At 37.3% G+C, this 23,370-nt stretch overlaps 4 protein-coding genes across 6 annotated transcripts in view; 1 reads left to right on the top strand and 3 right to left on the bottom strand.

Annotated features, from left to right (window-relative positions):
• Positions 1-6,535, top strand: part of col27a1b (collagen, type XXVII, alpha 1b) — an 82,717-nt gene extending 76,182 nt beyond the window's left edge. The window contains exon 61 of the mRNA XM_041042738.1: positions 6,376-6,535. Within this exon, the coding sequence (XP_040898672.1) occupies positions 6,376-6,522 (147 nt within the window). The 3' untranslated portion in view covers positions 6,523-6,535. The remainder of the gene's footprint in view (positions 1-6,375) is intronic.
• On the bottom strand, positions 5,275-11,133 carry zgc:101858 (uncharacterized protein LOC449555 homolog). Of its 2 annotated transcripts, XR_005894318.1 has the most exons (9): positions 11,039-11,133; positions 10,714-10,884; positions 10,000-10,178; positions 9,288-9,381; positions 9,112-9,181; positions 8,980-9,016; positions 8,715-8,778; positions 7,324-8,478; positions 5,275-5,777 (listed from the first exon to the last, which is right to left on the bottom strand). XR_005894318.1 is itself a non-coding variant. In XM_041042737.1 (8 exons), the coding sequence occupies exons 1-8, from the start codon at positions 11,060-11,062 to the stop codon at positions 8,320-8,322; spliced, it is 798 nt and encodes a 265-aa protein (XP_040898671.1). In that variant the 5' UTR covers positions 11,063-11,133; the 3' UTR covers positions 6,509-8,319. The 2 variants fall into 2 exon arrangements, 1 of the variants encoding a protein (XP_040898671.1); XM_041042737.1 differs by lacking the exon at positions 5,275-5,777 and having other exon boundaries at positions 6,509-8,478.
• Positions 11,134-11,186: 53 nt separating this feature from the next.
• ppil3 (peptidylprolyl isomerase (cyclophilin)-like 3) lies at positions 11,187-13,520 on the bottom strand. The gene is made up of 6 exons (XM_041042520.1): positions 13,446-13,520; positions 13,091-13,165; positions 12,587-12,680; positions 12,421-12,488; positions 12,193-12,311; positions 11,187-11,919 (listed from the first exon to the last, which is right to left on the bottom strand). The coding sequence occupies exons 1-6, from the start codon at positions 13,446-13,448 to the stop codon at positions 11,793-11,795; spliced, it is 486 nt and encodes a 161-aa protein (XP_040898454.1). The 5' UTR covers positions 13,449-13,520; the 3' UTR covers positions 11,187-11,792.
• Positions 13,521-13,781: 261 nt separating this feature from the next.
• Positions 13,782-23,267, bottom strand: lrrc8ab (leucine rich repeat containing 8 VRAC subunit Ab). Of its 2 annotated transcripts, XM_041042280.1 has the most exons (4): positions 23,138-23,267; positions 22,375-22,500; positions 18,556-20,674; positions 13,782-18,404 (listed from the first exon to the last, which is right to left on the bottom strand). In XM_041042280.1, the coding sequence occupies exons 3-4, from the start codon at positions 20,665-20,667 to the stop codon at positions 18,129-18,131; spliced, it is 2,388 nt and encodes a 795-aa protein (XP_040898214.1). In that variant the 5' UTR covers positions 20,668-20,674; positions 22,375-22,500; positions 23,138-23,267; the 3' UTR covers positions 13,782-18,128. The 2 variants fall into 2 exon arrangements, with proteins under 2 accessions (XP_040898214.1, XP_040898215.1); XM_041042281.1 differs by lacking the exons at positions 22,375-22,500; positions 23,138-23,267 and adding an exon at positions 21,724-21,788.
• Between the last annotated feature and the right edge of the window lie 103 nt (positions 23,268-23,370).

Genomic DNA, 23,370 nt, shown 5'->3' with positions numbered 1-23,370 from the left:
TTTGAGGTTGAAAAAAAAATTTACTTTTTTTGGCCGATTTTGACGCCTTACTATACTATGACGTTTTTTATGACATTTTGAGGTCAAAAAAATTTTTGACTTTTTTTGGCCGATTTTGACGCCTTACTATACTATGACGTTTTTTATGACATTTTGAGGTCAAAAAAATTTTTGACTTTTTTTGGCCCATTTTGACACCTTACTATACTATGACGCTTTTTATGACATTTTGAGGTTGAAAAAAAAAATTGACTTTTTTTTGCCGATTTTGACGCCTTACTATACTATGACGTTTTTTATGACATTTTGAGGTCAAAAATTTTTCTGACTTTTTTTGACCGATTTTAACACCTTACTATACTATGACCATTTTTATGACATTTTGAGGTTGAAAAAAAAATTCACATTTTTTTGGCCGATTTTGACGCCTTAGTATACTATGACGTTTTTTATGACATTTTGAGGTAAAAAAAAAATTGGAATTTTTTTGGCCGATTTTGACGCCTTACTATACTATGACGTTTTTTATGACATTTTGAGGTCAAAAAAAAATTTGAATTTTTTTGGACGATTTTGACGCCTTACTATACTATGACATTTTTTATGACATTTTGAGGTCAAAAATTTTTTTGACTTTTTTTGACCCATTTTAACACCTTACTATACTATGACCATTTTTATGACATTTTGAGGTTAAAAAAAAAATTCACATTTTTTGACCTATTTTGACACCTTACTATACTATGACCATTTTTATGACATTTTGAGGTAAAAAAAAAATTCACATTTTTTGGCCGATTTTGACGCCTTATTTATACTATGACGTTTTTTATGACATTTTGAGGTCAAAAATTTTTTTGACTTTTTTTGACCCATTTTAACACCTTACTATACTATGACCATTTTTATGACATTTTGAGGCTGAAAAAAAATCACATTTTTTGGCCGATTTTGACGCCTTAGTATACTATGACGTTTTTTATGACATTTTGAGGTCAAAAAAATGTTTGACTTTTTTTGGCCCATTTTGACACCTTACTATACTATGACGCTTTTTATGACATTTTGAGGTTGAAAAAAAAAATTGACTTTTTTTTGCCGATTTTGACGCCTTAGTATACTATGACGTTTTTTATGACATTTTGAGGTCAAAAAAAAATTGGAATTTTTTTGACCCATTTTGACGCCTTACTATACTATGACGTTTTTTATGACATTTTGAGGTCAAAAAAATTTTTGACTTTTTTTGGCCGATTTTGACACCTTACTATACTATGACCATTTTTATGACATTTTGGGTTTGAAAAAAAAATTCACATTTTTTGGCCGATTTTGACGCCTTACTATACTATGACCATTTGTATGACATTTTGAGGTTGAAAAAAAAATTTGAATTTTTTGGCCGATTTTGACGCCTTAGTATACTATGACGTTTTTTATGACATTTTGAGGTCAAAAAAAAATTTGAATTTTTTTGGCCGATTTTGACGCCTTACTATACTATGACGTTTTTTATGACATTTTGAGGTCAAAAAAAAATTGACTTTTTTTTGCCGATTTTGACGCCTTACTATACTATGACGTTTTTTATGACATTTTGAGGTCAAAAATTTTTCTGACTTTTTTTGACCCATTTTAACACCTTACTATACTATGACCATTTTTATGACATTTTGAGGTTGAAAAAAAAATTGACTTTTTTGGCCAATTTTGACACCTTACTATACTATGACGTTTTTTATGACATTTTGAGGTCAAAAATTTTTTTGACTTTTTTTGACCCATTTTTACACCTTACTATACTATGACCATTTTTATGACATTTTGAGGTTGAAAAAAAAATTCACATTTTTTGGCCGATTTTGACGCCTTAGTATACTATGACGTTTTTTATGACATTTTGAGGTCAAAAAAAAATTTGAATTTTTTTGGCCGATTTTGACGCCTTACTATACTATGACGTTTTTTATGACATTTTGAGGTCAAAAAAAAATTTGAATTTTTTTGGCCGATTTTGACGCCTTAGTATACTATGACGTTTTTTATGACATTTTGAGGTTGAAAAAAAAATTCACATTTTTTGGCCGATTTTGACGCCTTACTATACTATGACGTTTTTTATGACATTTTGAGGTCAAAAAAAAATTTGAATTTTTTTGGCCGATTTTGACGCCTTACTATACTATGACATTTTTTATGACATTTTGAGGTCAAAAATTTTTTTGACTTTTTTTGACCCATTTTAACACCTTACTATACTATGACCATTTTTATGACATTTTGAGGTTGAAAAAAAAATTTGAATTTTTTGGCCGATTTTGACGCCTTAGTATACTATGACGTTTTTTATGACATTTTGAGGTCAAAAAAAATTTTGAATTTTTTTGGCCGATTTTGACGCCTTAGTATACTATGACGTTTTTTATGACATTTTGAGGTTGAAAAAAAAATTCACATTTTTTGGCCGATTTTGACGGCTTACTATACTATGACGTTTTTTATGACATTTTGAGGTCAAAAAAAAATTTGAATTTTTTTGGCCGATTTTGACGCCTTACTATACTATGACGTTTTTTATGACATTTTGAGGTCAAAAAAAAATTTGAATTTTTTTGGCCGATTTTGACGCCTTACTATACTATGACATTTTTTATGACATTTTGAGGTCAAAAATTTTTTTGACTTTTTTTGACCCATTTTAACACCTTACTATACTATGACCATTTTTATGACATTTTGAGGTTGAAAAAAAAATTTGAATTTTTTTGGCCGATTTTGACGCCTTTCTATACTATGACGTTTTTTATGACATTTTGAGGTTGAAAAAAAAATTGACATTTTTTGGCCGATTTTGACGCCTTACTATACTATGACGTTTTTTATGACATTTTGAGGTCAAAAAAAATTTTGACTTTTTTTGGCCAATTTTGACGCCTTACTATACTATGACGTTTTTTATGACATTTTGAGGTTGAAAAAAAAATTCACATTTTTTGGCCGATTTTGACGGCTTACTATACTATGACGTTTTTTATGACATTTTGAGGTCAAAAAAAAATTTGAATTTTTTTGGCCGATTTTGACGCCTTACTATACTATGACATTTTTTATGACATTTTGAGGTCAAAAATTTTTTTGACTTTTTTTGACCCATTTTAACACCTTACTATACTATGACCATTTTTATGACATTTTGAGGTTGAAAAAAAAATTTGAATTTTTTGGCCGATTTTGACGCCTTAGTATACTATGACGTTTTTTATGACATTTTGAGGTCAAAAAAAATTTTGAATTTTTTTGGCCGATTTTGACGCCTTACTATACTATGACGTTTTTTATGACATTTTGAGGTTGAAAAAAAAATTGACATTTTTTGGCCGATTTTGACGCCTTACTATACTATGACGTTTTTTATGACATTTTGAGGTCAAAAAAAATTTTGACTTTTTTTGGCCAATTTTGACGCCTTACTATACTATGACGTTTTTTATGACATTTTGAGGTCAAAAAAATTTTTGACTTTTTTTGGCCCATTTTGACACCTTATTATACTATGACGCTTTTTATGACATTTTGAGGTTGAAAAAAAAAATTGACTTTTTTTTGCCGATTTTGACGCCTTACTATACTATGACCATTTTTATGACATTTTGAGGTTGAAAAAAAAATTCACATTTTTTTGGCCGATTTTGACGCCTTAGTATACTATGACGTTTTTTATGACATTTTGAGGTCAAAAAAAAATTGGAATTTTTTTGACCCATTTTGACACCTTACTATACTATGACGTTTTTTATGACATTTTGAGGTTGAAAAAAAAATTGACTTTTTTGGCCAATTTTGACACCTTACTATACTATGACGTTTTTTATGACATTTTGAGGTCAAAAATTTTTTTGACTTTTTTTGACCCATTTTTACACCTTACTATACTATGACCATTTTTATGACATTTTGAGGTTGAAAAAAAAATTCACATTTTTTGGCCGATTTTGACGCCTTAGTATACTATGACGTTTTTTATGACATTTTGAGGTCAAAAAAAAATTTGAATTTTTTTGTCCGATTTTGACACCTTACTATACTATGACGTTTTTTATGACATTTTGAGGTCGAAAAAAAAATTGACTTTTTTTGGCCGATTTTGACGCCTTAGTATACTATGACGTTTTTTATGACATTTTGAGGTCAAAAAAAATTTTGACTTTTTTTGGCCAATTTTGACACCTTACTATACTATGACGTTTTTTATGACATTTTGAGGTCAAAAAAAATTTTGACTTTTTTTGGCCAATTTTGACACCTTACTATACTATGACGTTTTTTATGACATTTTGAGGTCAAAAAAAATTTTGACTTTTTTTGGCCAATTTTGACGCCTTACTATACTATGACGCTTTTTATGACATTTTGAGGTCAAAAAAAATGTTGACTTTTTTTGGCCGATTTTGACGCCTTACTATACTATGACGTTTTTTATGACATTTTGAGGTCAAAAAAAATTTTGACTTTTTTTGGCCAATTTTGACGCCTTACTATACTATGACGTTTTTTATGACATTTTGAGGTAAAAAAAAATTTTGACTTTTTTTTGGCCAATTTTGACACCTTACTATACTATGACATTTTTTATGACATTTTGAGGTCAAAAAAATTTTTGAATTTTTTTGGCCGAAAAAAAAACGCCTTACTATACTATGACGTTTTTTATGACATTTTGAGGTCAAAAAAAATTTTGACTTTTTTTGGCCGATTTTGACACCTTACTATACTATGACCATTTTTATGACATTTTGAGTTTGAAAAAAAAAATCACATTTTTTGGCCGATTTTGACGCCTTACTATACTATGACCATTTTTATGACATTTTGAGGTTAAAAAAAAAATTCACATTTTTTGGCCGATTTTGACGCCTTACTATACTATGACGTTTTTTGTGACATTTTGAGGCTAAAAAATTTTTTGACTTTTTTTGGCCCATTTTGACGCCTTATTATACTATGAACATTTTTATGACATTTTGAGGCAAAAAAAATTTTTGACTTTTTTTGGCCCATTTTATCTCATCCCTCCGTGTCACATTCAGACACGCCTCCGTTCAGGAAATACATCCCACATTTTGCAGCCAGTTAGCAGAGCAGCCCGCAGGGAATCACTTGTGGAGTCATTTCAGCAGACATCATTAATCAGAATCAGAATCAGCTTTATTCGCCAAATACGCATACACATACAAGGAATTTTTTGCCGGCAGTTGTTGTCTCTCTAGTGGTAAAAAAAAAAACCAAGGTAACAAATATATATACAATATGTACAAATATACAAATATGCAATAAAGTGCAGTATGAGACATGAAATGGGTACCAGTCCAGTAGTGAGTGGTGCAATAAAAGGGTTAGAAGATAAATAAAATAAATATAAAAATAGAATAAGACAAAATAAAATATGCAATATGCAAGTTAGCTGTTAACTGTTACTATTCAGTAGAGTGACTGCTGTGGGGAAGAAGCTGTTCCGGTGTCTGCTAGTTCTGGCCTGGAGGGCTCTGAGGCGCTTGCCTGATGGGAGCGGTTCAAACAGTCTTTGCGCAGGGTGAGAGGAGTCCTTCATGATGTTCCCTGCCCTCTTTTGGGTCCTGGGGGAGTTCAAGAGGGCAGGGATGTCTCCTAAAGTCCACTGTCATCTCCACCGTCTTGAGGGTGTTCAGCTCAAGGTTGTTCTGACCGCACCAGAGCACCAACTGATCCACTTGCCGTCGGTATGCAGACTCATCATCATTCTGGATGAGACCAATGACAGTGTGGAGGTGCAGTCATTTGTGTAGAGAGAGAAGCACAGAAATGGTTCATCGTTCATGGTTATCCCTGACCCCAACCCAATACAGTGGAGGTGAATGGAATTTTGTTTGAAATTCTCACATTAAAAAAACAAACAAACAAAAAAAAAAAACATTGATCAGTGTTAGTCTTCTTTCTACAATCAATGTCCCTATTACTTTGGATTATCCACAGATCACATTGTTAACGGTCTTTGGATGGATTTTTTCTTTGGTAAAAAGTATTTCCAATGAGTTCCCAGTGATATCTGTGCATTATCCAGTTTAACTGGGGCTTTGTTTGTGGAATGACAAGTTGCAGTTGAATTATTTAAGTATACATTTTCAATGCTTTGATCAGCTGAAATAAAACTTCTGTTTACCTCTGCTGTACTGGTGTGGTGGCAGGTATCTGAACAACAGATATCTCAAACTGACTTAAAGCACACAACTATCTGCATAGCTGGATATCAGTAAAGCTAAGTGAGAGAACTGACCCTTTGATGTTATTTTGTGTTCCACATCGTCACACCATGAGACTTAATGCTCCCTTCACTTTCAGATCAAAGATGGCCGCTGGCATCAGACGCACTTCATCTTCCAGACCCAGGACCCAAACTTACTCCCCATTGTGGATGTGTACAACCTACCGACAACAGAACCTGGTGCACGCTATCACCTTGAGGTTGGACCCGTGTGCTTCTTATAGGGCCCTGTGGTGGGGCCAGGAATACTCCTTTCAGGAGTGACTGCATGGGGGAGGGTGGATGGGGGGGGGGGGGGGGGGGCAGGGGGAGACTAGTTGTTCAAACCCCCATTCTCTCTCTAAAAAATATGCTTGGACTGCAGAAACAGGACGGGACCCCAGAGAAAGAGGACCCATTGGAAATGCAGAAACAGGACTTCTGGCACTAATCAGCCTATGGAAAACGACAATAAGCTCCTTTTTCAGAGACTTGTTTGTGTGATACAAGATCTGAATGCCCCTTTCGGAAGTAATATCAGCGTCTCATTTCTGTCATCTCTTGGACCATGTTGTATCATATTTTCTTTACGGTCTTATACCCAGTTTTTCAAGAACCTAAAAAGATTTCAAGAGATCTGTACAGAAATATGGAACAGTTACACCTTCAAATGCAATAATTCCTATTTTAATGTTAAAGTATTATTTATACATGTATATGTACTGTATATTGTAATATAAAGTGCAATAGTTATTGTTCCACAGCCTTTAGGCATATACAGTATCAACATCATATCACTCATTCAGGTATACGGTGTGCCTCAGACACACAGGCATACTGCCACCAGGTAAGTCTTTTTGAGCCTCTACTAACTGTCCAGCGCTGAGAGACCCCACATTTTATACAGATATCTTCACACAAACAACTGCTGTGTGGTGCTTTCAATGTTAAGGTGGAGCCAAGGTTTCCACAGTGTGAACCAAGAAAAGTGTGTCAAGATGCTACCTCGTACTGCACCTCTCATCTCACAGCAAATAAGTCGTTACCTGATATAATCTGGGATGACACAGAGGTGACACCTGGTGCTGCAACAGTTGACACTCGTATGATAAACTCTTGTCAGCTCTCAGCAAAGCAATGTCTGTGCTTTACACAAAAAGAAGGGAAGATTGTAAAATATACACACAGGCCAAATTCATTAAATTATATTTTCAAGGTAGTATTTTAACATTTTCAATATTCTTTGTATGTCTGACACTATAAGTTAATTTTTTTTATTTGTCAAACACTAAATGTATAATTATGCAACTTTTATCTACAGTGGATTCTATTTAAATATTATTTAAATTCTGATTAGGTTTCCAGTTCAAGGTCATCAAGGTCATGTTTTAACACATTTTTGGTTATTTGGAGCTTTAAAGATTCTACAGTTTGTACAAGTTTTTGTTTCTTTTGGGTTTTTTTTAATAACTGTCCTAGACAATCAACTGTATTTTAGGACACTGCCAGCCTTATCATTTACTGTTGATGCATTTGTCACTAAAATGTGCAGCAATTATGGTTGGTCCCACCAATCTATAAACTCAGAGGATTTCTTACAATACACAACATTAAAGCTACCACAGTACATGGGCTTACAGTGTTTGGTCTGAACAGACATTTTATTCTGCGCGAATGCAGTCTCATGACTTAACAGGTAATTTAATAAATGTCTGAAACCTTTGATGATAAGCAGCTTTCAATTTTTTGGCATCAAAGAAAACTTCATAGCAAAGCGAGATAATAAAATGCATTTAAACTGCCTACTTGTGACAGTGCATTTTCGCTTCCTTCTGTTCATTTCACACCTGGAAGTCAAATCCTGACAGCTAATGCCATTGTAAACACAGAGAAAAATTGTGTCCTTGAAGTAATGCCTTGGTTTTTTTTCTCTGCAACTTTTCTCCTCAGTGTCAACTGCAGTCTTATTGGATACAAAAACACAAACAGACTTTGAGTTTGAAAGCACTATATTAGCAGACTCTATGTTAAAATACATGGTCTTATCTTGGGCACATGGCATGGCGACCTCCATCAATAGGAAGGTTGACTCCAGTAATGAAGCTGGCAGCGTCGGACGCCAGGAAGGCGATGCTGTGGGCCACTTCCTCCACTTCACCTGGTCGACCGAGGGCATGGGTCTGCTTACACTTCGCAAGAAACTGGTGGTGAAAAAGACAGAACAAGGATACATATATTTAGTTTTTAGAATTTTCAAAAGATTAAAAGGTGATTCTTTGGGTATGTTTAGATTTTTTGCATGCAGACAGAAGAGGAAGCAGGGCAGACCGGGACCAAGTTCAGGACTTCACAGTACAATTCAGATGTATGAGCATGATGCCCAAAATGTTTTGTTTTAGTGGCAGGATGCAGAAGTGTTATGTCATGATGACGTTACCTGAGCGTACTGCTCCTCATCCAGTCCTGCTCTCTTGTGGACATCTGTGATGATCACACCCGGGCTGGAGAGATAAAAGCAGGAATATATAATATGGTACAACAAAAATACGAAAGTTCACCAGAGAAAACTGATTTCAGTGATTTTCCAAAGACACTTTTAGACAATCTGCATAAAGATGGCATGTGAACTAAAACAAGAGTGGGGGAAGAAAGTGTGACACTAAAGCGATATTGTGCAAGAATAAAACATTCATTCCACGTACCAGACAGAGTTAACTCTGACTTGTTTTGATGCCAGCTCTGAAATGAAAAGCAGTCATGTGATTTCCTGTGCTTTTGTGCCATTGTGAACTTTTACAATGCTGAACATACAAGGTTAAACTGGCTCAACTCACCAAGTGCTATACAGCGTGTGAACTGGTCAATGGCAGACTTGGACATGCAATAGGCCAGCACACCAGGGAACTACAGAGAGAAAATATCACAGCTCTCAAGGATGCTTCATGATAAATAAAGCCAATGCATATGGAGGGTGCTGTTAGAAACCTTTGTCCAGTAGCATAATACCCACTGATCTCTGTCCATTAACGCTGGATACGTTGACGATGGAGCCTTTGGTCTTGATCAAATGGGGCACACAAAGTTGAGTCAGATGATATACAGATCTGAAATAAGAAACAAAAGTTTGGGGGCACACAAACTAAGATATCAAAAATTATAGCTGTGTTGATAAAATCGATTCTCCTATTCTGAATCGATTCTCAATTTATTTTCAAAAGATCGATTCGTACTTGCACGAATTCGCGTCATTGAATTCACGCATGCGCGCGTGGTGTGAAGCTACCAAACAATGAACATGGCGTCCGACATAATTTAGTAATGCCCAAGTTTGCACTTTTTTATTTTTTTACGTTAACTAAGCATTGCTTACTGTCCGACGAGGTTCATTGTTTGGTAGCTTCACACCACGCGCGCATGCGTGAATTCGATGACGCAAATTGAAATTGAAAATAAATTGAGAATTTTTTTTACATTTCTACAGCCTGAGATTGTTTCTTGCTGAAAAGGGGACGAACTCTCTTACTTTGCCTTAGTCACTACACAGTTACACTCCCATCACTCAATTCTAAAAGCATGTCATATACCATATATCTCTTTTCCAATCTTCCATGAAAACATTTCAACTATTCACTGGACCGCCATCATCTGTCATACCCTTGCTACTGTACACTCAGCACAATACATCTGAATGATGCTATGATGTCAGGGGTTTGAAATCCTACCTGACATTGACGTTCATGACCTTGTCATACTGGGCTAGGTCTGTCGTCTCGATGCTGCCCATGGCCAGGATACCGGCGCTGTTCACCAGGACATCCAGCCGGCCGAAGTGAGCGATGGTTTTCTCCACTGTCTTCCTTACTATCTCCTCATCAGTCAGGTCTCCAGGAACCAGCAAAGGCTGCACAGTAATGAACACACAGTGTTTTGTTTGGTATTTTACAGCATTTTTGGACAAGGGTAAAAATCTTATCCATGCAATAAAGAACAAATCACTCTGTGTTTGCATGTCAGCATCACACTGCCACTTAATATTATCTACATGTTTAAATTTATTTGACATCCATGCTGCAAATGCTAATTTGACTTTAAACTAATTTACTTGCATTTTATTCTATGGAACTCTGTTCCCAAAGCTACATTTGAAAACATATTAATAATTAGGACTCATTATTTTGACAACAAATAATGAGTCCTGATAAAATTGACTGGCTACAAAGGGAGGCTGTCATACACAAGTGCTGTCACGCCAAACTCCGTTCAAAAAACAGATTAAAAATATAGAAATTGATTAACTGTGTTCTTTAAACATTCAAACTTCTCCTCCTCCGCCATGAACTGCATTCAACGAGCTCTTCTCACAGCGCCACATGCACGTACTGTGGTTAAACGTTATCCAAGTCACACAGTGTCCTGCTCAGTGTGGGAGTTCGTACCTCTGCAGCTCCACAGTCGGTGCACTGTTTGGCTACTTTGTTGAGGTTTTCCACGTCGCGGCCGTTGAGAGCCAGCAGGGCTCCGAGTTTGGCGAACAGGACGCTCGTACCTGCCCCAATGCCTGAGCTGGCACCCGTTATCAGGGTCACTTTCCCCTTCACGGAAGACACCTAAAATACAAACACAAGCTCAAACGTCAAGTCCACGTACAGGGTCTTACCATGGATAAGCGAGCTGCAATTTAGTTCACGCACGACAAGTATTAAAGCAATGCTAACAACACATAGAAACAACGGTAAACTGCACGCAAGACAGCAAACTTACTTTAAAAGCATCGTCTGAGGCCATTTCTGTGGGGTTTGTATGTAGTTTACATGAACTTGCTAGTGCCTGTGAGACGTGCTTCGTCCACTAATGATGACGCAATTTGACGAGTCAAGTTAATAATCATGCTAAACCGAAAATGTTAATTACAAAAACTTTATTTAGTACAAAAGAGTAGCAATTTATTTACATCGTCTACTGAGAAAAAATTAAATCCAAATCTATACAGCAGTGCTGTATAAAAGCCAGAAATGTGCTTTATCCTTTTTATGGTGTCAATCGTGAATACATGAAAAAAAAAAAAGTTACGAATAACTTCATTACAAAGGCTGTGACATGAGTTTAAAGGAGACTAACCATTTCTATAAATTTACAATCACAGACGTAGCTCCAAACTGCTGGATTTTGCATCAAGTTGTAAAATCTGGCATTTTATCTCACAGACAGTAAGGTGTTTAGTTATTAAAACAATAGGATATTTTTCACCCCACGACATTTAAATGCTAGGCCATACTTACAAGAAAATTCTGTTATAAAAATCAAATTTTATTCATACAACTTGGCACTTCACAGCCTCAGTCAGTGTCCTGTCTATTCTTGATGTCTGGGGGCTTTCTCTCCAATTTCTAGACTCTGACAAGTTTTCCATTTTAACTTTGGCAAGGTATCATACACTGCATCGCTTTGATTATTGGAAACATCTCAGTTCATGGCTGTGTTAAAGGCCTATCTGCATGTCTGAAGTCCAAGAGGGCTATCCAGCGAAAGGGTTAGCATGAATGGTCACGTCCTTTATCCGGGTTTCAGTCAGTGGTCGAAACGTCTTTTCATTGACAGGCAGTTTCTCCAGTTCATCCAGTGTTTCAAGGCCATCAATAATCCTATATGTTGAAGAGAGTGAGATGTCAGCTAACAATTTGAAATGAACTGAGGTCAGACAGAAGCATGTACAAAAAGGCCAGTAGACTCCGCTTAATTATATATGATGTATCTTATAAATAAAATTTTAATCAGTCAATAACTGTCAAGTGCACTCTAACAAGTTGTCTCTAGAGTCAAAACGATTCTCACTGCATCACTCTTTCTCCCTACTACTATTCTCACATCTATCTCACATAACCATGGACTCATTTATTGGTCTAAATGTTACATACTTTCCAAACACTGTGTACTTCATGTCCAGATGAGGCTGTTTGGCATATGTGAAGAAAAACTGAGAGCCATTTGTGTTGGGGCCATTATTAGCCATAGAGACCACTCCTCTCACATTATGCTGAAATAAGAGAAATCAAAAGAACATAAAAAGTTACAACATTAAGCTCTGATCCCTGAATTTAAAAAAAAAAACATTTAGGTGAAAACTAGCCAGAAGAGGTACTCACTTTTAAGTGCTCACTGTACTCATCTTCAAATTTGCGACCCCATATACTTGTTCCTCCTTTGCCTGTGCCTGAATAGTTGAATTGGAATAGAGGAAAAAAAAGACAAATATGAGAATGTGAACTCTGACATTTCAGGCATTGATTAAGTACAAGAACAGTCCTGTACCTGTGGGGTCTCCAGTTTGAACCATGAAGCCTTTAATATTTCTGTGGAAGATGCAACCATTGTAGAACCCACTGGCACACAAAGCAAGGAAGTTCTGTAAAATAAAATAATTAAAAGAAAGAGACAGCTGATGAAATACCATGACTTCATCAAAGAAAAACATCAGAACTTTGGTTTAGACCTTTGAAAATTACAGTGCCACTATTAAAGCACAGTTTCACACCTAAAACCAACCACAAAAGAACACCATTCAAACTATTACAATATGATCTTGAGCCTGTACGCATGCACTGAGGAATCATAGCACAAGCCATTCATTTAGACATGTGCTAATGTTAAAACTCCCAAACGGCACCAAACTATTAGTAGTTGAAAACCTGAAGGGTGTGGACATTTTGAAAGTGAGATGGAAGCTTTTTGAATTTTAATACAAACTTCTGTACTGCCGTCGACAATGTGAAGCGGGGTTTACACTGGAAAAAGGCAGAGAAACATGTAACCCACCTCGCATGCTTTCGGTGTGCGCTCACAGAACAATTCGATTTTAATGTCTCCTAAATCTGTGTGAAGGGTAACAGCCTGTAAAATGGAAAACAACAACAACAAAAACCCCATGAAATCCTTAAAACGTTAACAGCAGGCACAGTAGCTACTGGTCATTCAGTAATGTCGGCTGTCTAGCTTAGCCGGTTGCCCGGATAGCAAACATTAGCAAATTATAACATTGCGCAAGCGTAGTTAGCTTGCTGGTTCCTTGCTAGATTAGCTGCGTTAAAAGTAACAGTTAATAACTTGTTGAGCTGTTTTCTCGGTTGTATTTCGACCAGAATCCGCTGGAAATTTCTGTAATGAAACTTACCATTTCAAAAGCTGTGTCTGCGCGCAAGTGTGTCAGAGAAACATGTCCGTGTATGAGAACTTTCCCAGCGTTGAATGGTTCCGCAAGGACACAGTCGGAAACAGTCGTTTGAAATGCGCACGCGCACACACATACGCACGCACATTAAGGCAAAAATGAAACCGATTTTTTTTTCATTATTTAAATATAAGTTACTTTTTAAAAACCTTGGACTAAACACGACGACTATGTCAATGACAAATATCTTATATAGCACTTTGGGCAGATGTTACAAGAGAGAATCGACTCCTTCATAACATCCAAGCAGGAGCTGAACAGAAACCAAATTTTTGGTCAACCAAGTTTATTTTATTTTACCCTAGTGGATGGTGTACAAGAGAGGATGAGACACATGTTCAAAAAGAATATTCACTCACTGTCACCTCATTCATGTCAATACTGTTGCATTGATATTTTCATTGTTAATGAAAAACTTTTGGCAAAAAAAAAAAAAAAAAGCAAAACACTGCATGAAACCAAATTTGTCACATCACTGGAATTGAGTTGGGGAACACTGAAAATGATTTTGTACCCAAAATAAAAATTCAATGAGGGCAAAGAACATGGACATCAATGGGTGACAAAGTCCCATAATGCAAACAAAACACATGTAGGTCACACTCATACACGCTTCATCTGTGCTGATCACAATGACAATTCAACAATTCTGACACAACTCAATTAATGCATGGTCATTGAGGGAAACACAGAATCAAGGTTAAACCAAGTGGTTTCTTGAAAAACACCAACACATTTTGTTTTAAACCAGCAGTCAATATTAAATACACCAAACTAGAAAAGAATGTATAGAAATGCATATAAAAATGTTATCACAACTGTTTAAATAAATAAAAATACCGGGTGTCATAAAAAATAGGCAATCAACTCAAAAAGAAGTGAGTACTAGCTGGTTTCCTGAGAAATTTAGTTATACTATCATAACTCTAATAGCTGTCAAAATGAAAAAAGAAAAATAAATAAAATGACCCAAATGAAAAAAGGGAAAATATAGGGAACAAAAAGATTAGCAATAACTATGAGACAAAAATCTTATGTATTTACTAACCCCACACTACTAGCAACCTACACAATGTATTTTTAATGTACTGACCATTTACTTGCAGTGCTCACTACAAGACTTTACATTTAACATTTGTGACGCCACCTTTAATTATGATAGTTGATTGTCTTAATCTGTGGTGTATTGCTGAGGCATTCTGGACATCATTTAAAATGCTCCAGTTGGGGCTTAAAGGTAAGGACCAAACTTCATTTGTTTTTCTGTGTAGCTCTAGAAATACTTAAATAGTAATCAAATACCATTTTAATCTCATGGCTGGCAATCAGTCAGTCACTTGAACCTTCCCATTTCAGAAAATATACAAAACACACACTGTATACATTAAGTTGTATACCATTATTTATATTTACCTAAACATAACTTGTGGGAGAGGTGCTATAGTGCAAAAGCATTCTCTAGGATCAAAAGCCTCCTCTAATCTACTTAACTTGAAATTTTCACCATAATGTTAGTAATATGAAGGTGACAAAAAGAATGCCCATGCACATTAGAAAACTACATCACTACTTACTTTTTCATAGTTTAAATAAAGGCAGTATTGCACAATACAGGATAGTTAAACATGTTTTTGAAATGAATGTACATAACTATTCCTATGATTTTCAACCCAGTTGTTGTACTGTATATTGCTACTGTCCAAGCTTTCTTGCAGTCAGGTTTATTAAAACACAAAAACTTTTTTTGATTCTCAGAGTGAACACAAGGACCCTTGTTGTGTGTTGTGCTGTGTCAGAGCTGTGCATTGATCTCGAATACCACATTTTTAGCATCATGCTGCTTGCAGTGGCAAAATACGACATTAAAACATGACAGAATTTGTGAACCTGGGACCTGCTTAGGTGACACGTCAAAGTTTAAACTATCTCATAGATCTAATTCAGTAAGTCAAAATTGTAAGATATTACATTGTAAAATTAAAAAAAAAAAATTCCCAGGCAGGGATTGGTTAACATAAGAGATGACACAAAAAAACAACTACTACATTTCTAGATCACATAAATAAGAATTTTACTGAATAATTTAAATCATAATGTTTACTTTTTTCTGACTCTTACTCTCTATAGTAACTGTCAGCAGTGAACAGCAACACTGGTTAAGAGAGTTAAAGCTGTAATAGGGCTTTTATGACTTTTATGCAACATAAAGTTAGCACAGCCATGATACAAGGTGAAGCTACAACAAAGAAGAATGTCGCATTAATAAGATCTGAGACACCATATGTAGCTTATATTTGCCCAAACTGATTATTGGTGTCACGTATGATCACTTGTGAAAAGTCCACAGGAAGTGATGAGATGAAACATTAGAGAAAAATATAAAAAGCAAAACTGTCCCTTATCATCTGGGCCTGGGTGGTCTACTGAAGCTTTAAAAATTATTAGGTGAATCAAAGCATGGTCAAATGCCACAACAAAAATAACGGAAACAGTACATAACACAAAAGGAGTAAATTAAAGTTAAGGCAACTGACCTGAATTCCATGGCTCTTTTCAAAATGCCTCCTAATCTTTTTTTTGCCACTGAAACGAATGTCTGAATTAAATCTTTACTTTTCATCGAGTGGAATGTAGCTTTTTATCTATAAGCTTTAAGTTTTTTGAAGTAAAAGCTAAAATTTTAAATTTCACTGTTTCAGAAATGGCAATTTTGCACCTTATTGCATTGCCCCCCATCCAAAAAAAGATGAAATCACTAAATTATTTTTCACCTTAATGAATTACATCTGTAGCAGTTAAGATTGATTACACTAAAGATGGTAGTAAACTCATGCACAGGTGAACAACATCTACACTGAACACTGCACAATATTTGGGCAGTTCAGACAAATGAAAATAACAGAATAACATCCCTAATAAGTTAAAAACATCATATTACGGTGTTATAACAAGCTGAAAATAACACAAGGCCAGCGCTCTTTTACTTGCTGCTTGCAGACACCAACACTCAGCTATCAGGGGATACATGTAGACCAGTGGTTACATCATATCCACTACAAAAAGGGTAATAAACCAATCTCTTGTCACGAGACAACCTATGTTAGTATACTGTGAACATTTGGAACACATTTCAATGTCATCATGTTATCCTCCTGTATAAGCTTCGTTTGAATTTTTATGATGCACACATGACTCATCTCATCCAAAACCTTTTCAGCAGTTTCCCCATGGTTGTTCATTTTGCTTTGTGCAATTCATTGCAATCAAAAAATGTGAATGCAGCATGGCCATTAAACAGATTTTGCTCAGTTCCCACTGATTAGTACACTGACAGTAAAGGTTGGGTATCTGCTTCCTGATAGGATGCTCCACTCATGTAACTGTGTGGGGGTTGATGTTGTGTAATTCTGGTCAACTGGGTGGCATTCAGTACAGTAATTGCCTGTCCTCAAGCGCTAGGTCAAACGCACTACACAAGATTCCCCAGGAAGACGATCAACAACCCCTTCACCCTGCCAATCTAATATAAGGATAGCACTCTCTAGTCTAATACTACATGCTGTACTGCTACCAAGGCTCAGACCAGCCAAAGACAGCTATTCCTCTTCTACAGCACTTGCACTACAAACACAGTGTCGCAAATGACCTCTTCCTGATACAACACCTTCTCAGACTCAAGGATCTCAGAATACAGAACCTTTCTTGACATGATTCATCATTAATTATTGGGATTTTCTCTCATACTGTCATGATTTTCTCAACATTTTCAATCAAAGCACATACTAAAATAGTTAAAATCTGTATCCAATCAGTTCTGGACAATAGATGGAGATTTAAAAGCCATGACGTCACCATTTTTCTGAAACTTAAAGGATTAATAACTTGAGAATGCAGTTTGCATGTGATTGGCATTGTAATCTCCTATATACAAATATAATACTTGGTGATAAAATCAGATTACTTGTCAAATAATGAGTCAATGCCATCTTAATTTTTCTCCTACCAAAATAAAAGAGAGTTTCAGCCTCTTGCCTTTCCCTATTTCATAGTTTTTCCTTCACATGTTATGATGTAATTGGGAGCTTTGCACTTTGACTGTTATTGATAGATAGCAATTAAAAGAGAGGGGTCTAAGAGATCACCTTGCTACCCAATGTTTTTACTTGACAGATTATTTCGATTATCAATTCAACCTTAATTAGACAAGAACCTGATGTTTTTGGTAACTGAACACTTGTTTTTTTGCAACCTTGATCCACAGATTGTAATACTGAACCTTCTCCACCATAACCGAGAAGCATAAAATGTAAACACAAGCTGCTGATCACAATGTCACTCATAAAAAGCATTATTACTGGGTTGTAGTGGAAAGGCCAAAGCAGTTGTTTGTAAGGGAATAAAGAAATCAACTGGACAGTTAGGGATTAGAGAACACCCAGAAGCTGGCAGAGTTAGTATTTTGGTTCTGCCAAACTGGCACTGGTTCTTGATACCCAAACGTAATGGCAGTACACTGTAGCAGGTCTAATGCCTGCTTCAGCAAGCCCACTAGGACAGTACGCGCATTCCTCCTGTGTCAAGGCCCAGTTGGCGAGTATCTGTTTTCACTCACAGCGACAGACCTGTTTAAGCTTGTTCTTTGTCAAGCTTCCACAACTGTTCCTTAACCTCCGTGGGCAGCGTGTTGAAGAGGTCCTCCTCCACCACGAGACCGGTTCTCTTTAGCTGTCGGCACTCGCCCAGCTCCACGGGCAGACATTCCAGACGGTTTCCTCTCAGCTCTAGCTGTGTCAACGCGGTCAGCTCTCCAAACCGCGATGGCAGAGACTGAAGGCAATTGTTCCCCAAGTTCAAAGTGCGAAGCTTCTTGCATTGGAACAGCTCATTAGGCAGACTCTCAATCTTTAGTTCAAAAGAGGGTATAGGGGAGGGAGAGGAAATGAGAGAGATTAAAATTAGTAACTTTAAAAACCCCCACAAAGAACAAAAACGATCTATTACACAATCAGCAAAGATTAAAATGATTAGGAAACAGTAATATTTAAGTACTCACCCTGTTGGCTGTCACTGCCAGGTACTGAAGATTCTGGAGGAAACCAATATCAGTTGGGATATAGGTCAGGTTGTTATGGCTCAGGTCCAGGAAGCGCAGCTTGCGGCAATAAAATAACTGGCTGGGGATCTTCTCAATCTTGTTTCTGTTCAGGTACAGCTTCTCCAGGTTAGTCAATGTGCCAATCTGGATGGGAATGTAGGCAATCTGGTTATACCAGAGCTTAAGGCAGACCAGCCGATGAAGGTGCTGGAAGCTGATGATCTCCTCAATGGTCTTCAGGTTGTTGTCCTTCAAGTCAATCTCCTGCAAGTTGTGCAAGCTGAAGATTGAGTGCGGTATGCGTTCTAGATCACAGCGAATGAGCTCCAGTTCCGTCAGGTTCACCATCTTCTTCAGGCTGTTGAGCACCATAAGCTTGGTGCCTTCATTGTTGATGGAAAGCTTCTGGAGGTGCATGCCCACATCAGTCACCACTTGAGGTAGCTTGGTGAGATTGCTCTTCAGACGAAGAACTTTGAGCCGCTTGAGCTCTCGGAGCCCATCGATGACGATGTAACGGTTGTTCTCAGCACTGAGATTCCCCGTCAGATGAAGCTCGCTCAGATTCTTCAAACTGTAGATCCATAAGGGAATCTCTTTGATGTCAGTGAACTTGATGTGCAGAGACTTCAAGTTCTCACGCAAAAAAGCCAATGCTGGAGCTTCGATTTTAGCTGGTGTGTGATAAAGCCACATCTCTCGCAGGTTGACCAGCTGGGCGATGATTGGGGGGATGGTGACATCAGGAATAAGCTCCAGTTTAAGAACCTCCAGCTCCATCAGGTCAAAGACTGTGTCTGGAATTCCACTTAGCATGAAAAGGTGCAACTCCAACTTCTCCTGAGAGTTCTTTGTTATCCTCTGCCTGAGCTTGTCCAGTGTCCACTCGTTGTTGAGGTTTAGCTGCCTCAGCTTATTTTCGCTTACTTCTGAGAGGAACACAGCAAAACGTTTGGAGTACAGAGGGTCATACTGATCTATCATGTGCAACATGAATGCAAAGTCATTCTTCACATCGGGTATGTCACTGTAGCTGCTCTCTTCCCGTATTGACTCAAAGGAGTATTTCTTTAAAGAGCGCCGAAGCATCCAGCAAAGTGTGTACATGCAGATCAAACCATACACCACCACTAAGCTAATGTAAAAACAAGCTAAGATTTTAAAAAGTGTAGCCAGTGGATGAGCACAACGGTACACACTGTAACCTGTCAGACTCTCTATATTAACCGAACAGTCAACACTGAATTTAATATCGTGCACGTAATACCCTGTGTAGCAGATTATCAAAATAAACTTGATGACTTTGATAATAGTCTGACGGATGTACAGTCTGTACACAATGTCTCCTTCTTCAACGTGTATACGGAACTTCTTCACTTTTTCAAACAGGGCTTTTGCCTGTTCTCCCTCTTTTTTGTCCAAAACCCCTGTCTCAGTTCTATCTACAATGCCTTGCTCAAAGCGTGTCTTTGTCCTTTGGAGCATAGGAACACTTGCTTCAACATCCTCGCTGATGACAGACTCCTTGTGGTCCATTGAGCCGTTCATTTTCATTGGTTTTGGGTCACTCTCTTCAACCACCGTCTCTGACAGTGCCCGAGTTGTCCATGGGGAATCAAAGCATTTCAGCAAGATGGATACAAAGTGCTCTAGTTTGGAACTAGTCCGTGGAAACTTAAACCAAAAGTTGCTGCAAGCTAGGAAAATAAGGGTGTGGAGTAATACTAGGTAGGGAAAATACTTAGCAAACCAGTGCAATCTATTCTCATAGCACACAGCATCCACATAGTTGTACTGGTGGCGGTCCAGATCATACTGGATCCCTTTGGGCTCCAAGAACAGTGATGTGGAGAGGGTGGAGTTGAAGTTTTTCTTGCAGGTCTCATTAACCACCCACTTACAAGGAAGGCAAATCATCTTGTCCTGGGTGACCTGCAGTGTTCCTCCAAACACAGAAATCATGAGCATAACAATGGAGATGTAGTCGGTGAACACATCCCACCATGGTTTCAGGATGCGGTATGCTGGCTGTGTGTCCACAAAGTACCGCAGCTCAGTGATGGGGATCATGGTTTATCTGTGGAAAAAAGAAGATTTGTGGAATTTAATCGCAACAGAGTGGAGCAATATACTATACAGTGTTTTCAAAAATCAAAAAGCTCCTTCCCATCAATGCCTGAAGTGCCTTTACCTGAACCACAACACGATACCAAGCTGTCAAATCAATACTACAATGCTAACTAACAAGGTCATACATCAGAACATTCCAGACAATTAATTTGAAGGCTTCCAAGATTAATGAAATTGAGAATCCCAATTGTTGTGACAAAGATTTGCATGATTTACTCCACAGTAACGCCGTAGCACCACACTGGGCTACTGTGTTATTGATTTAACCATTGCTAAACAGACATAATCAATCTTTCTTACAAAGTGGTGTCATACTGGACATAGCATTTCAAACGCTGTAGCCAAATGCCAAACTAGCCATTAATAAAATATAAAGTCAATTTATTTGTATTTTAATTTACTTCCTACAACATATAGGTGAGGACATAATGGGTTGTCCTCATGAAGAAGCACACAGAAAGCGCATGCAGGCCATAAACATAATAAATGAGTAAACTAAATGAACAATCATTTTAGACTGGCTTAATTATGAAAAACAAAAAACATCTGATTTTCATTAGGAGATTGTATTAGGCCATAGTAAGTATTGATTCAAATCAATGAGGAGCTGCTTCATGGCAAAACTTTTTAAAAATTTTTTATCTAATTTTTGTATCAATGTAATAAAGTTCCTTGACTCTGAGGTTATTTTATTCACTAACCTGTTTTATATTTTTTCCAAAAAATTTATTATATCATGATATTTTGAAATAAAATTTCATATACTGTGACAGAGAATTTATCTGTATCATCCACCCCTAATTAAGAGTAAATCTTTTATGTATCCATGCAACCTCAAATCTGCACCTTGCACACAGGCAGCAAGGCTCAGTTAAGTTACTATACCAAGTAGTTGGTATGAAACTCACCTAACAAAAAAGCACACATTAACAACACATTGTGTGTGCAAGGACAGATAAAAATGCTCTTAATAGACTTGAAAAATGTTCTACTTACAAATTCAAATCCAAACTCCAAAATGCAATACTTCCATACATAGTCAGGAGTCAAGAGTGATCCACAAGTACTCCTTCACTGCTGTTGTACATCAGAACCAGATAAAGCCCTCCAAATCAACCTCTAGCCTTGTGCAAGTGTGACACACCCAGCATGTAAGCTTGAGAAGTCACTCTTCTACAGATGATGTTCCGTTTTGGCTTGTTTAACCCAAACAACACAACTGCCAGAGGAGCCACCTTGCTCCCTTGCTCTCTATTCTTAGCCATTTCCGTTAATAATACCCAGAGTATTGTCTGTGGGGGCCTTGAGAAGCACCTCCCTCGACCTTCAGGAGGAGATCCTGTTTATCTTATAGAAGCTGCTGTCTCCAACCAGTGTCTCTCTGGAATACTTTACCGTCACCTTTTGCAACCCCACCACCCCTAAAAACACACACCTACACATACACAACAAGAATCAAAAGTTGGCATTCATCACTGCTTGTACTTTGTTAGGAAACTGTAAAAGCGAGGAGTCAAGACGCCTAGTCTGATCCATGGCCAAATAAGCATACTTGGACTGGCCCTAGTTCTGAGAAACGTTTGCACAGAGAATAGCTAGGGAGATGATGTAGCACCAACAAGTACACTCAATAAACAAAACACTCACCAGTTTGGAGGTGTTATCTGTGTTCCTGCGCTTGATGATGTCCCTGGTGGACCAGCCACTCTCTGAGTATCCAAAACTCTTCATGGACCATTGCCCCTCTCATCGCCATGGGGTTTAATGGAAGATCTGAAAAAGAAATTGGGAGGTGGAAATGCGGTTCCAGCTGTTTTCTAGCATATTTGGGAGTGGCCTACATTAGCAAAAAGCGTAAAGAAAGTTACCTGCATGCTGATCCAAGTTATGTTTAAACAATAATACCTTGCGATAAACTGCCTTAATGTGACCCACTTCTAAATAAGGGAGTGAGTGATACATCCAGGCACATATGACTTGTGTTGTCAGATATATATGTTAATTTCTAATTAAACAGATAGACCAACTATCCATCAGTCACCGCTCGTAACCCTTGCAGGCGATGTCTTTGTCTTCTTGCTAGGTAGCTCAGGAAGCTTCTAAACTGAAAGTTAATGCTAGGTGTTTTTTTCTGTATACTATAAAATAATATGGCTCCCTATCGTATATGAAGTACACTGGTATCTGACAGCAACCCACCTATTGACAACGACCAAAAACAAGAACACATTTTGATATTAAATCACGTTAGCAAACTAAGCTAGGCTGCATTTAGCTAGTGAGCTAGCTTAGCTGTAAACTGACCACCGGCTTTCTGTCATCGGAAGTTTATATCCCAGCAAACGCTGAAGTTTATATGACACTGGTACATTGCTAACATGCTTTAAAACTGCCATGGTGTTCAACTTACAACGTCTGGTATGCTGCGATGAAATCCAACGCTACTTTAACATCAATAGTTGCTAACAAATTGTGTTTGCTGTTGCTAGCAGCTCAGCTTGCTAGCTGTTGTGTTTTTTCCAGCACCTCCGAGACGCTCAGTTCTCCGCTTACACCGCCCAGCCGAGGGGTGGCAGGGTGGTGCTCTTAACAAACGTAGAAGAAGAACTTTCTTCCTCTGCCTTTCAGAGGGAGAGAGAGAGA

Source organism: Toxotes jaculatrix, chromosome 7 (genome assembly GCF_017976425.1).
Source record: "Toxotes jaculatrix isolate fToxJac2 chromosome 7, fToxJac2.pri, whole genome shotgun sequence".
NCBI lineage: Eukaryota > Metazoa > Chordata > Actinopteri > Toxotidae > Toxotes > Toxotes jaculatrix.
This window is presented reverse-complemented; position numbering and strand designations above follow the sequence as displayed.

Excerpts from the sequence above, each read along its gene's own strand:
- lrrc8ab (XM_041042280.1), bottom strand. The coding sequence starts at position 20,667 with ATGATCCCCATCACTGAGCTGCGGTACTTTGTGGACACACAGCCAGCA. Across the intron at positions 18,405-18,555 it reads TGGCAGTGACAGCCAACAGG|ATTGAGAGTCTGCCTAATGA; the intron begins GTGAGTACTTAA and ends TTTGAACTAAAG.
- ppil3 (XM_041042520.1), bottom strand. Across the intron at positions 12,312-12,420 it reads AGTACAGTGAGCACTTAAAA|CATAATGTGAGAGGAGTGGT; the intron begins GTGAGTACCTCT and ends CTCTTATTTCAG. Across the intron at positions 11,920-12,192 it reads AAGTACACAGTGTTTGGAAA|GATTATTGATGGCCTTGAAA; the intron begins GTATGTAACATT and ends TTCAACATATAG.
- zgc:101858 (XM_041042737.1), bottom strand. The coding sequence starts at position 11,062 with ATGGCCTCAGACGATGCTTTTAAA. Across the intron at positions 10,885-11,038 it reads CCTCAGACGATGCTTTTAAA|GTGTCTTCCGTGAAGGGGAA; the intron begins GTAAGTTTGCTG and ends TTTGTATTTTAG. Across the intron at positions 9,382-9,999 it reads GTCATGAACGTCAATGTCAG|ATCTGTATATCATCTGACTC; the intron begins GTAGGATTTCAA and ends TTCTTATTTCAG.